At 26.6% G+C, this 16,172-nt stretch overlaps 1 protein-coding gene across 1 annotated transcript in view; it reads right to left on the reverse strand.

Moving 5' to 3' along the window:
* Positions 1-16,172, reverse strand: part of LOC132950804 (uncharacterized) — a 130,244-nt gene that overhangs the window by 110,177 nt on the left and 3,895 nt on the right. The window contains exon 3 of the mRNA XM_061022378.1: positions 14,337-14,977. Coding sequence (XP_060878361.1) covers positions 14,337-14,977 — 641 coding nt within the window. The remainder of the gene's footprint in view (positions 1-14,336; positions 14,978-16,172) is intronic.

The following is a 16,172-nucleotide window of genomic DNA, read 5'->3' on the forward strand; positions in this document are numbered from 1 at the left end:
CAAAAACGAATGAACATATTATATCGATACTTGAAATATACACTAAGTGTTTATATCAGAATTTTCTATACATGAAATAATTTACTAAATATTTTGACATTTTTTGGACTATTTATAGACATTTGAAATTTTTTCCATAAATGTCAATAAAAAAAATGTCCGTCTAATAGCTTGGCAATTCAAATTCACGGGTTATTTTATAATTACAATTTGATGAAGTGTTCAATTTTATAGCTATTTAATTATTAGGCCAGTTCATACTGAAACTAAAAGTATGAAAGATTTTTAAATACAATTTTTTAATATAAATTCAAATTATTACTAGTTCAAATTTTGACGAAATTAGATACCTATTTAAAGTAATCAAAGAATAACGATTTTAGTTAGCTTGTTGACATTTAAAAATGTTTATCATGAGTACATGAAACTTTTAAATTTTAACATATATAATTTACATTTATTTACACACAATGATATTTCAAATGCAATGTTTTCGGAAAAATGTATTCAACCTACCAATATCGTCATATTACTCATAATAAAATGTATTACTTTAATAGCAATATAAATATGTCATAAAATATAGACTGACAGACCATTTTAGCGTTTTTGATCAAAATCATTTATCGTATATGCAACGATTCATCATCGAATTCAAATTTAACACATAAGTCACACAATCACAATGACTTACTCAATGACGAGGTACTTCAACACCTATAATACTGTACAGTAGGGCGTTACCTAATTTTCCCTTTTAAAATTGCGATAAAATGTATAAATTCATTATCGTGACTTAAAAATACGCAAAACCAATATTATTCATAAAGAAACGTCGAAACAACCTCTTAAAAATGAAATTTGGTTAATAATAACTTAAAGTTATTAAAAGTAATTTCCAGTTAATATTTTTTCACTAAATTTTTACATTATATTAATTTTATTTAAAAAAAAAAAAATAAATACCTTTATCATGTTTTTACTATACCTCTATATTATTATCTTTGTATATAGTTTCTAAATTTAAATTAATGTTTTTGAAATTAATATATTTATGTACAGGTACCAGTATACCGTATATTTATTTAATAAAGTATAGTTAATAAAAAATGCTCTACTCGCACAGAAGCCAAAAAAGTTTTATGTATCTTCATTTAACGAGTTATAAAACATCCAGACTTTCAAAATGTATAAAAGCGAATTATTTTATAGTTAGGTAGGTTTACTTTTATTTTAATGTTCTTATATAAATATTATTCTATCTATTATATATCAAAGAAAATTATGTTTAACTTGTTTTCTATAAAAAAAAATTTTAATTACGTATTAAACTATACTACTACCACTAAATACATACACCTTGCTTTAGTTATTATTTTCAACAATTTTAGTGTCACTAGTGTATAATATTATTTGTCTACATTTTAAACAATAATGGACTAATTGTTGTAATAAGTTAAGTATATAACTGCCTAGTATAATACATTAAGACGTCTTTAAAAGCAAAAAAGGCATTTATTTAGTTAACTCTACGTTTTACAATACGTTATTTTTACGAATATTTTATCGTTTTCCGGCTAAATTGAAAAAAACAGCGACGTTTTAAAATAACATTACTAATATTCGAGTTATGAAAATGTTAACTTTTCGAATTCTATGGAATAGTACAGAATAAGCTATAAAAACTGAGAAAAAAATAACTATACCAACACTAAAAACAGAATAAGTAGGTATATTATTGATTATAAATACTTTATGTATAATAAACCCGCCATAATTCACATCGTAAAAATGAATTTTTTATAAATTATTTTAATGATCCTTCCATAATTGTTTAAGAGGATTCAAAATATATAATATATTTTTTAACAACACATATAATATCGTATCCATAAATCATCGTAATCGGATTGTTTTAATTAAAAACGAAACCTATACTGCACAATCGACTAATGTATAACCGATTGCGGTGTACGTTTTAATAAAATGTTGCTGTTGGTATAATAATATCTGAAATTCAATTAGAGTTAATAAACATATGTGGTCTTTTGAATATGACAAATATTCACTTTAAAAAAAATCAATCGTGTATTAATTACAATACACGTTAACAGACCATTTGAATCACCGCAGATCAAACATGAAATTAAAACTGCTATAATACTGCATAAATTGGATTAATCAAATGTCCATCCCAAATCTGATAATACAATATAGGTATAGTTAAACTTTAAAAGTTCAAAAGTACCTATTGGCTTTAGATAATTAAAATAGCTAAATAGCCTGAATATAATATAAATAGCTATTTTTATCAACATAATACCATAACTATTTAAAGAAATAAATACTTTAAAAGCATATTATGTTTTTATGCTGCAGTCGATATACGTTGGCAAACATTAACAATATTATTATTATTATTCATATATTATAGTATGATGAACACTAACAAATCAAATTTTGTTAAAACTAATTCAACCTTGACCTCCTTAATATAATAGCTAGTTTGTATAATGGAACAGAAATTTAATTATGTGATTATTAGACCCAGAGTGATAATGAAGTGCTTTGATGCATTTACTAATTGTAAGTGCTAACCATAAATAAAAACTAGCAGCTATATATATACGGGGTTCTAGGCACCCCTTGAGAACAGCGTTGAAGTATTTATTAAAATTGCTAATTAGTACTTCATTATTTATAAATTATTGATCAACAATATTAGGCAAAGGTAAAATATGTTTATTTTACTCCAAAATGATACCACTAATAACAAATTTTGTTATGATACTTAAAGTGATTGATTGTTAAAACTGTGTATTAAATGTAGTTGTATCCCCTTAACACAATTTTAGTTTCCTGTAGAATAATAACAGTATAAAAATCAAAAGTTTACAGTTAAAATAATTAACAGATACATTAAAAAAGTAAGTATATTGAAGATCTATATTGAAAATAATAATAATAATAATAAATATATATTTAAATAATTATAATTTCAAAACAAAAACGAGGCAACAGGTCAATCTGACTCTAATGAAAATGACATCAATTATATATTGTTGTATTAAACATGTTTGTATTTTTATTACCTACTTAATTATGTCTGTGTTTGTAGACTGTAGTACTTAATAAGCTGTATAAAATTACAGGAGTATAAATTGTAATCCCCTCAGTTCAGTGAAACAAACTTTAAAAAAAAACTATAATATAAATGCTCTAGACTCAGTATAATTTGTAAAGAAAGATCGACAACGTTTGTATCCGTCCTATGCTTTGAATTTTTCACACAGCTCAGCCCTATCAATCAGCGCGCATAACCCTATAGTAGTATAGTATACACAATTTTGAGACGATAAATATAAAAAAAAGCCCTACAAAAAGCAAAACTCTCACCTTCCATTAAACTTCAGACTTGACAAAATATATTAAAGCAAATTCATATTTCATAAATAAAATCATATAAAAAAATAAAATAAGTAAAAGTTTTAAATTAAGAACAACATTTTCCTCATTCATTATTGTTATTTTATCATTATTTTTACTAATCTAATAAAAACATATCAACTGCATTGTCGGCGATTATATACGATTGTGTACAGTTTTAAATATTATAATACGTTTGATATAATATTCAAAAATAAATTATTTTACCCAATTGTATTTGAATTCAACTTTTGATTGATTTTTTTAGGTTTATGTGAGGATACTAAGGTTATACGCACTCAGATTTTAAAGGCCAACTGTGCACACAATGGCATTTAGAAGTACCTACTATTTTTCACACTATTGTCCTAAATCCTAATGAATTCAAAATGTACCTATTTAATATACCTACGTTTATACATAAATTTGGTTTAGCTATTATAAATTATAATTCATAATATAGTTTAATTAATTAACTTACGAATGTTACAAATTCAAATTAATTACATCATATACTTGATAATACGTAAATTATATGTTAAGCCGAATTTATTCATTAATGAATAATTTAAATATTTTCTAATTTTAATTTTAATTATTACTATAAATTAAGCTATGAAAAAAATAATATTAAAGTATTCGTAAATACTATGGTTAGATCACCGCGGTCTTCGTAGGTAGTGCACATTAATAAAAAAGTGATAAGGGTTAACGATGTCACGCCATAAACTTTAAACACCTTAACCTCTCTGGTGATCGCTGTAGCTGAATTGGTGCCCGTTTGAAAAAGGTATTTTATTAACGTGAGCTGAATTGGTTCTCGTTTAAATTTGTGATGTATCCCACTACTGGTCGAGTTGGTTACTGCTTTTCACGGTAAGATAGCCAAATACGCACATTTCTCGGTGCCAGTCCTGGCGGTGGTGCCATTATCGCATACCTATTTTTTTTTATATTTTTCTTTATTGATATCAGTTGTTAAAAACTAAATTTACTCATAAATCAAAATTAAATCAAAACACTTCGTTAATATGATTTTGAAAATCGTTTTTAAATAGATTTTGGGTTTTTAAAAACAAAAGAATTTGATAACACGCTAAGTTCTGTATGTAAATGTAAAAGTTATACCACGATATCTATTTACACATTTCTACGGTACGTTGGTATTGACTTGTATGTTTATAAAGTTTATAACAATACCATTTAATTCAATGATCCACCATTATTTGACTTATGTAGGTACATGTTTTTTATGTAAAATAGTGAATATAACACTTTCTCATTTCAATTTTTCCTATTCATTTTTATTGTTTTTAAGAGGAGCCTCGGCGATTTCATACAATTGGCAGTATACCTATTAATTATTATGCACTTCAGAATGCTGATTACATGAAATCGGTCATTTTACGGGTTAGGTTAGGTTAGGTTAGGTTTAACGAATTGGGCACCTATTATTCCAATATTTTACTGAAATTATAGGTTATGCATTTTGGATGACAAACATTACCATTAAAATTTTTGTGATATAAGCAAAACAATTAAATAAAATGTAGGTATACTTACAATGTATAGTGTATACCCTACTATAGTATATGATCATATATGATCCGTTGCAGTTTAAAATAAAACTAGTAAGTAATATGCAAATTTGTGATTTAAAACAAAGTTGGTAGAATAAAGTCTATATCTATTAAAATAAATACTTCTTCTACCAATACAAGAATTTTAGAAAATACATTTTTTTTTTAGAACAGTAGTAAAAAAACAATAAAAAACATATAACACGATATGTTTTACTTAAAATTGTGACCAAATTTATGAGGACTAATCTTGTTTTATGAACACTCGTTAAACCTTGAAAACATCGGTCATGTATTTTACTGATTTGTTGATACTTATCAAGTGCTATAAAAAAAGCTATAAAAAAACTATTCATAGGTTTTATATATTATTATTATTATTATTAAAAAAAACTATAATAATGACATTCAGAATGACGTGTAAAGTCAAAATATTCGTACTCGATGAAATGTTCCAATATTACCTACGGTCTACAGTATTATTCTTATATATTATACATTATTATAAATGGTAGGTATTATACACTATATAGTATCAAATTGTACTTTTTTAAATAACTAATAGGTGTAAAAATTCTAAATGTTCCTCTAAATAAATTTCATAATCAATGATAAAATACTGATCATATTATAGTATTATAATTTATAGCTATACCACATATTTGTATAAAATAAATATATTTGTTTACAGTTGTAAATAAAAAAATACATGCATTTTTAATCAAATTGATTATGATTTATTTACAATGAATTCAATTTTTGGATTTAAAAATCACTGTAGAAAATTAATGAACAATTCTACAAACAATGTAAAATAATTAATATAGAAGCTTTTAAATAAATATTAGCTACTGTTATAATTAAGTGATGAATATCAGTGTGATTCAAGTAATGTTGGTACATTTTAACATTTATATAAGTTTATTTATATGATAAAAAATAGTTTAATTAAATATGTTATATATTATACACTATACAGTTAAATGTAAAATTAAAAATAGGCTATACTCAAGTTATGATCGCTAAGCAGTTTTGCAAAAAGAGTAAAATCTATATTTTGTGTAGCCTTTTTTATGCATACCTATCTCAAATCTAGGATTTCTGAAATATCTCACAACCCACTCTGAATGTAACTGACCATAAATAATGTGTTCACCAAACCCTAAAGATGAATAGATTAAGCAAATCCGGTCATTCAAAATACACAAGAATAAAATATTGTATATCCAGTCTAATATAATAATTTTGAGTGATAAAAATAATTGTCACAAAACCAAGAACACACACAATTATTGGTGTTACAAAAAAGAAATGCAAAAATTAATAATTCATTATTTCTGTTAAATCTTTAAACAATAGACTAAAATATTTAAGTAGTTATGTCATTAACACTCACAGCTTCAATCAAACTATTCAAATAAAGTGTTCAATAAAATACAACTACTTACATATTCACTGTAAATAAAATTAATTCTAAAAAAAATTTAAATTAGTACCTACGTATTTTTTTCAACGAGAAAACATATGTAAAATATAGTATAATTTATTGATTCATAATGATTCGAGTAATCTCATATTCGCATGTAAATTGTGATTCTGTTAAATAAAGATTAACTATTTGGATTTGTATTACAGGTTAGATATTACAGGCTAAATATTGCATTAAAATATAATAATATGTAACCGGTTTTCCAATATAACGAACGGTGATTACCAACGATAGTCTCTCTGATCAACAGGTAAGTGCACTTAAATTGCACTTCTTGTAATTACTACATTCTGAGCACGAAAACTACATAATATTGTAATGTTACGATGAAGTGCGAAACGCGGTCATAATATATTGTTATTAAACGATTATTTATTTGGTGTGGATTATTTCATGCACAGTTTAATTTACTTGAAGAAACATACAGTTCACTAGGTATTCGCTACTTAGTAATTCAAACAAACTATTTGATTTAAATTTTAGAGGAATCAACAAATTAACCAATATTTTACGGGAAAAGTATAAAACTATAAAAACCTGGAGATAGTTTATAAGAAATTTAAATAAATATTAAGATTTTGGAGCTCTTATTATAGCTCAACAAATATAAAGTTTTATTCAAGGTTATTCATTTCATTCATTTTGTCTTCAGTAATCCTAAAGATTTAAAAAAAAAATAATGCTCTGGATAATGCTTCAAAAGTTTATATGTCTTCATATGATAACCTTCTAGGTATTCATTGAAATTTGAATAAACTCTGGAGGGTAGACAAATAATGTTATTGATTATTTTCCAACATAATTATCTGGGAAATTGCAAAGATTTGTTTTTTCCTCTAAAATTTACGATATTACCTATATTAAATTTAATTATTTTCTAGGAAATAAAAATAATTAACTTTTTTTTGTAAACTACGTGTTTGTTATAATATAATATTATGCTTTAAGCATTTAGACAATTTGTTGTTAGTCTTTATTCAAATTTATTATTATGGTATACCTATAAAAATGGGTATGGTATTTTATGGTGGGTTTTTTTTATTAATAAAGTTCGGTATTTTTAAAAAGATCATTTTTATTGAAATAAGTGCTTAAGCCTTAAATTAATTAATATGAGAATAAAATACAGCCCATTATTGGCACTATACTACCTAATTAGTTAAATTATTTTTGAATAGAAACTACAATTCATTAAAATCATTTTTCACTAACACATTAAATTAAAAAACTTTAATTAAATCTCTTATTTATTTGAATTGTTTATTGTTTTAACAGTATTGTTGGTATATTATAATAAACATTATTTAAATCGATATAAGACCCGTTTCGCCTTGTATGTATTAATTTAAACCGAAGACCATAAACCAGTCGCGGCACATGCATCTACACACGAGCACACACACTTGCAAGCGTGTGCAATCAAACATGTTAATTAGTTTATGATAATCATTCGTATTAGTTGACACTGGGAAGGGGGGCAGGTGGTAGCCCCTGTTCCGACGAATTAAGCGTCAATTACTCGACGATGTTGTTATTAATCAAAACTCTGTGAAATACAAACATTTACGCACACGCAGACGCACGTGTAAATAAAAATCCTTAGCAAGTCGTTATTAATTCGAGTACCTATACAGAAAAAAAAACCATGAAATATTCATCTTTATTTTACGTGCTGAGATTTGGAAAAACAATTCATCAAGTGTACCTAACCTACACACAGTGCACGCGCCATTTAAACGCACGTGGGGTTAGATTTTGATTTTGCGAGAAAAACGGATATCCGAAAACGGTTTTTTCGTATGCACATCCACACGACGCCTCAGTGAGCTACATGATGACTACAACAGCGGTGTAATGTTTAAAAAGGTCATCGACCTTCCCCGGACAACCGCATCGACCCGAGTCACTGTAGTTCGTATATACCCGTAGTAAACGCGGTAATGCCCAATATACGGCAATACGGTTTAAGGGTTCCTGCGACGTCGGTAACGTTGGGATAACACTACATTTATGACTAATCAATCATGACAACAAAATATTGTTTGCATCATTTCTTAAAATAATATTAATGTAGGTACCTAATGTCCTACGCGTATAACTCGCCTATAATTAATTAATCCAAAAGTTCTATTCTACATTTTTTATTTGGTGTATATAAAAGAAGATACCTATTTAAACAACGTTAATGCTAAATTCAGAAGAATAAAATATTTATATTATTGTAGTGTGTTTTTTTTAGCTATTTTTAAAGTATTTTATATTTTTTTTAAATATTAAACTGTACTAGGTACCAATTTTTTTTTACAAGAAATATTATATCATTACATTATTAAATTATTCCAATACGTCCAGATTAAAAATTAAGTAAGCTTCAGGATGTATTATAAAGTGAGCTATTGGGGTAAATCATAAGACTTTTTCGAAAACCTAGTTAGAATAAATGATATACCAAAATAAACTTGAATCATGAAATTATTAACGAGTTATTGAAAACAGTAATAGTTTTTAAAAAACTTAATTATTAAACCCATATTATTAAATGGTGTACAGAGATCGTTCTACGTTTATTATATAACATACATCTGTGTACAACTTGTATTTTAGTAATAATTACATTAATTATTTGTTAGTATCTAATAATTCTTTTAAATTATTATTTTTAAAACTATGACATTTTATTTTGAAATCTAAAAATTAAATAAAGATAATATTCAATATTAATAAATATTTTTATACTATTGACAAACTTTAAATCATATTTTAGAATTATAATTACAGCTATATGAATGCTAATGAACTTGGTAAAATGATTATTTAAACTATATTATAATATTCTAAAATTCCTGAATATTCTAAAATAAAATAAAATATTATATTATATTATATACCTAAAAATATATAAATTTAATTTAATATAATTTAATTCTAAAAAAATATGTATTCATACATTTATATATAACTGAAACAAATTCTGATAAATGTTTACTGCAAAACGAGAGAAACTCTTCGGTTATTATGAGTGGTACAAAAAACTCCAAATTTAAAACTTCGGTATGAATATGAACTAGGGTATTAGGTACTTTAAAAAGCTTATTTTTTTAATAACAATAACATAAATAATAATATATATAACAAATAATTATTACTATTTATGTACCTATATAGTAATAGTTTTTGGCTTTTTGGCCTATCACGTAGCAATCAGGTAAGTACTTACATTAAAAAAGCAACCACATTGTTAGTATTGTACATAATTGTAGATGTTTATATTATAATAAGGAATATAATATATATGTTTTTAATTTTTTAACACTCTAAAACGAAGTTTTACTTAAAACTTTCTTTTTATACACAAACAAACTTTACCGAGTATCCATTCCATCCATAATGTCTTATAGAAACTAAACTTAAAGATAAACTCACGAGACAATATACCCGCAAGAAGTCACAACTCACAAAGTTTGAACATTTCAATTAGTAAAACGTTAGTCAAAGATAATTTCACCATAAAGTTGTTCTTGTTTATTTTAATTATTAAAAATGTATTTGAATGAAAATATAATATAGAATAGATACGTATATAATTATATCATATATTATACAGTATAGTAAAACCGTAAATTACTACATATAATAATAACGATAAATAAATTTTTTTGTTAAGTATTGGAATTTCCCCCCCCCCCTCACAGAATGTTTGCTATCTAGGTCTCTAACATACTGGATAGAAGACTGACCTGGGCCCACCATGCCCATATCAAGCGTATTACCATCAACAACCGATACCACCAGCTGCGGTTCCTCCTAACTTCCAAACACATAAATCCTCCTATATAAACTTCTCCTAAAACCAATATGGTCATATGGCATACAGCTCTGGGATTCAGCTAAGCCCTCAAATATAAAAAATCCAAACTTTCCAATACAAATGTCTCCGTCAAATCACAAAAACTCCTTTATATGTATCGAATGATACACTCAGTAAAGACCTCTCCATTCCAACAGTAAAAGAAGTAACCAAAAATGTCTATAAACGCTTTCACTTTAATCTATTCACCATCGCAATTCCCTTGTTTCAAATTTATCTGTCCTTTACATCCCTGGTGATCCCAGCAGGCGCTTGAAACGTAAATGATGCCGGGATCTTCTAAATGATTAAACAATTAAATCTGTCAAGAAGTTCCATCACTGGATTGATTCTTCTTTCAAACTTCCAACCCATCAACTCCCACAGCGCTTGTACTTATTGTAAAAAAATTAATTTACAGATTGTATAAATTAATTAATAATGTAACAAAAAAAAAGTATTGGAAAATTTGATGAAAAATAAATTATCCATATACAATTTCTTATAATATATTTAATAAATATAAAAAATAACATCTGTATCGTCTATGAAATGCCATGTTGAACGAACTTTCATATAGGTATTTGATAAACTATATGAGTAATTATTAGTTTGTAAACAGAATTTAACCCTTTTTATGTTTTTCTCTTCTTCTTTGCTAAGAGGGATAATTTATAACAGTGCTTAACCAATTCTAACAGATTTCGAATTTACTATCCTGCCGCAGGTGGTTTTTAACAAACAAAACCGAGATGCGCCAAAAGGGCGCCTTTAACCGTCTATAAAGACGTACGGGCTTCGAAAAAGGACTGCAATACGATTGCGCGCGGTCCTTATCAGCGGTACCTTTTTAGGCGTATTGCACACGCTAAATTATTTTTACTTCTAAGCAACGTTGCCAAATGTACAGATTACAGGTGCACGGTAAATATCCGGTTAGATTCCGATTGTGGCGATTCGTACGTTATTTATTACTTATTATTGTCGATACCAGGCAAACTTTCCATCACTAAGAAGTAGGTAATTATATTTTAGATCATACTTTTATATTGTTTATTTTATCTTTATTGTAAATTCCCTCACATGTCCGAATATACCTATACTATAATCGCGCATTGTGTGTCTATACCTATTTACTGTCATGAGTGTCATGTCAGTTGTGTTCGTGTTCGTGGTTTAGCTGTGTCAGTCAACGCGTACATTTTTTCGCATTTTTTCGCATTGTTAACATTTTATATTTAGCTTTTTGAAATGGAAAATTACATTTTCGTAATAAGTTCAGAAAGGGGGAGTGATTTGTTAGTGGTGAAGAGATAATTTTTATTTATTTATTTGAATATTTTATACCATTTTATTATAACAATTTTTTTTTTTTTTTAAGTAATAATTTTTTCCTTTATGACGTAAACTGAGTGTGAATATAAAGTATATGTTTTATTTTGTGTTATAGATTTAACAATATTGTTTCTATAATAATAATAATTTTTAATTTTAATAATAATTTGGCAACGTCGCATCCAATTTCACATTTGAATAGTCAAAATCATAATCTTTGTTATTTCGGCACTGCGCGCAATCGTATACGTAAAAAGGTAAAACGCGCGCAATCGTACTCCACCGCGAAAAAGAACTACCATATTGTAACATTTAAACCAATATTGCAAGAAATTTAGAAATATCAAAAGAGGCACGAGTACAATTTAATACACAACACTGAAATATTTACAAAAAATATTACCTTCTCTGCAGAATATTTAAAACAAGGGTACCTATATGTTTTTATCCCCATAATTCGTATTATAATTAAAATGCAATATATCTACATGACGTGATGTCCTACCAAACTTGTAATAACATTTAATTATATTGTGTTAAAACATTTTAAAATATAATAAATTTAAAAAATATATTACATATTATATAGGTATCTCATAGTATGTTTTTAAAATCCTTTAGTATTTTTTAAATCTAACTCGGCATTATTTTTTTAATGATTGACTATACCATATTATTATAATGATTACCTACTGAATTACCTAGAAAAATTAACTTAATAATAACGACAGTTAAAAACACATTACACAAAAATCAGAAGGTTAGGTATTTGATTCGAAATATAAAATAAATTTATGTGCAAAGGTTAGGTAAGGTTAGATTAGGTTTAATTCGACGTAATAAGGAATGAATTCAAGTAGATAACTTAAAAATTCTAATAAATAAAACGAATGTATATAAAAGATTTTATATAAAAGAAAATTGTTCTCCTGTAATTCAGTTTAATTTAATCCTTCACCGAGCAAGATAACTGTCTAACCATGAACAAATTAAAAAACCCTGTTGAACACCACAATTAATTTTATTAATATAAGCTAAATAATAAGGATACATATCGTCTTGTTAAATTATTTAATAATTTTATCTCCAAATATGTACTTATTTTGGTTTATTTTTAATTAATGTCATTCAAAATAGACAGTTTTATAATTATTACTTGTTGAGAAATTAAATAATATTTAAAATAAATATTATTAAAATCCAACAAATATCTATAATAATAATAAAAACCGATTTGGAAACGCGAATCAAATAAAATAGTACTTAAAAGATAAACGCATAAAGTAGTGTAGGCATCAGTATTTATAAAATATACTCTAGTAGTCTAATACATAATACGTTACAAAAGGTTGGAAATAAATATTTAACTTATTCCCTTCATCAGTTTAATATAGGCAATTATTAATTTAAATCCAACAAAAAATATACAATGTAATTAAAAAGAGGGGAATTGTTTAGAAATCGTGCTAATATTTTAAATTAAATTTTGAAACAAATTATGATTAACAATAGTTGTTCAGTATAATAACGATTAATTTCAACTCTCGAAAAGTTACTGGCAGTGATTGCGCCGAGTAAGCTTTTAGAACACATAATGAACTTGGAAGTAGGAGTTTTTAATTAATAACAAACAAACAGACTGCTTAAACAACAAATCAATGTATCGTTCTTAAAAAATAATGATTCTAATATAATATTATTTTTTTACTTTTAACCTTACAGACAAAAAAGGGTACTTGACAAAGCAATATACACATCATATTTATAACAAAAATTCAATAATTAATAAAAACATTGACAACATTTAAAAATAAAAAAGCTTAAAAAGTTTTTAAGAAATAAAAATATATCAATATTTTTTTCTTATAGGTACCATCTGAATTATTATTACATCTTCAATTATTTCACTAATCGTATTAATAATTTAAGATTATAATTATTAAAATGTGAATCAGATTTAATTTAAATTTTAGAACAACATCAATTGAAAGCAAATTGATAATTATCGATAGAACGGAAATCGCTAAAGATAAGTTTTCTTAAAATAAAAATACAGGATATTATTTACCGATCGGGAAATTCTACACGGTACCTACTGTCGATTGATAGAAAAATTTTGTTTTATTTTCATTTTTAAATTGCTTCGTAAAAAGTGAAAAAATAAAAAGCTCTGTAAGGGAAAGCTAATGACAACAATGGGACAATATTATACAGCCGGATGTTGTCGTTTGGTAAATAGTGAATGTGTGTAACGAGACAAGTGGGCGGACGAGGAAATAGACAAACAAAAACATAAAGCAAAAAAAAACGAATTATTTTCTTTGTCCCCTTGAAGTATTTTATCATTGTTTTTAAACGCCATAAACGAAAATGAGTGAAATTTATCACACAAATATTATATATACATTATACATACACAAATGATAAATAAATCCCAGTGGGCTCTATAGAAAAACACATGTATTAAAACTGTCCTGAATCATTGTTTTAAGTTCAATAACTATGGTAATACTTCGTGTAATCGTAATTAATTAAAAATGTATAACTGATTATATTCATGTTTCAAAAAAAAGTTCATAATAACTGTTTAGTACTCATAGCATTTTTACGTAATTTTTCATATAAAATCCAAAATAACAATATGTAATAAAGCACTCACGTGATCAGCATGAAGTAGAGTTTCCGTAGCCACAGCTGTTGCTTCGGTTTGCGTATGGCTAGTACTTGATATCCTGTATTGAAGCCCAGATATGGTACAAAATTCCTCATGTCTCGTAGATCGAGTAGTACTATTGACGTACACACCAGTAGTTATTGTAACGTCTGTGTCCTGATTGACGATGACAGCAAGTTGTGACGTTGGTGGAGGTACAATGGGTGGCAAAGGCGTTGGCTGAAGAGCTGTACGGACCGTGGACGCTCTATGGCCGTCAGAATCTTCATCTTCCGCGTCATCTTCTGGCTCGGATCTTTCAGAAGATATTTCAGAACTAGTGGTAGATTTCTTTGAACAATCTTGTCCTTTTGGAGGCGATTTTTTCTCTGTCGAATAGCTGGCTGCTAATATAGCTGATGCGTTTAGACTGGCCATGCGTTTTTTTACAACCATGTCTTTAAGGTCCATAGTAACAGTATCCGCGTTACGTCTTTTTCGCTTGGAGCCACCTGTTGGCGAAATGACTTCTTTGGAAGACCTATCGGGTTCTTCTTCTTCGTCTGTACTTTCAGGCTCTGAAACTTTTGGCTGCTTTTTCGTACGTTTAGCTGATTTTGGTGGTTCGTATTTGGCATCATCTAAACCTGTAAAAATGTATCGATTATACCTCAATATATAAGTATTTTTATTCATTTATAATCAATCTACTTTATATACTACCTATATATAAACATGTAATATTGTAATCTCAATATCTAAACTCTAAAGAAACTGTTTTTGGATTTTGAGAAGAGCTTGTTATTTTACAATGATGTTAATTAATTTTATTTTGAAAACAACTTTTTGGCCGGAAGAATTGTTACAGTTGATAGGTATATAAAAACACATTTTCCAAAAACAAAATTAGTTCTTTTCAGAGGTAATTTTTTGATTTCTGTATGTTTTCCATAAATGGGTAACGAAAAACCGGTGGAAAACGATCAAATCTATCTTAATATAGTTTTCCGTCATATTTAAAAATGTTATTTCAAATACCTACCTCCTGGAAATAGAATATAATCCATCAAAATAAAAGTAACAATACTAATTTGTTTAGTTCTTGTAAAACAAATTTATAAGCTTTGTATTTAATTGTATTAAATTTAATATTTAACTTAATAGTTTCCGAATCTATGCAATGCAGTCAACATTTTAAATCAAACGCTTATATTGCTAAATTATGATTTAGGAAAAAGTACCTACTGGGAAAATTTTTATTTCTGCGATCCTCGAAAGTATAATCTAGATCAAATTTCCTACCAGAAACTTTATAGAAGTTGAAGATCGGAGTATACTTCTAGTTTCTACTATGAAAAGTGTCTCCAGAAACAAAAACAATGATAAAAGGCACTCATTGTACAACTTATACATTAATTGCCCCGCTCAGAATCTAAAACGTGAATTCTTGTAATTAAGATGCGTGAATTGACAGTTGACAGCAATAAACCACTTCATTTAAAAGTATCTAATTATTAATTATTTAATTTACAGTGTTATTCATTCAAGTAATCAAACAGTAGAATGAAACCCGGTTGATATTTACAAATAAGAATGAAAAAAACTTTGTAATAACTAATAACTCATCGACTAAACTAATTATTCTCGTTTTTGAATTTGAATTTTTATAAGTAACCGTCCATTTATTAATATAAATAAGAGTACACGTTTATAAAATAAAGAAAGTTATACGTAAAATACTTATGAAAAAAAATATAATGTCAGAATGTTTGTAGAATGCATCGGTGAATGCATTTTATCAATTCAATATAGGTTTGGTATGTATTATAGAAGGAAAGCACT

The sequence above is a fragment of the Metopolophium dirhodum genome, chromosome 8 (assembly GCF_019925205.1).
Source record: "Metopolophium dirhodum isolate CAU chromosome 8, ASM1992520v1, whole genome shotgun sequence".
Lineage (NCBI taxonomy): Eukaryota > Metazoa > Arthropoda > Insecta > Hemiptera > Aphididae > Metopolophium > Metopolophium dirhodum.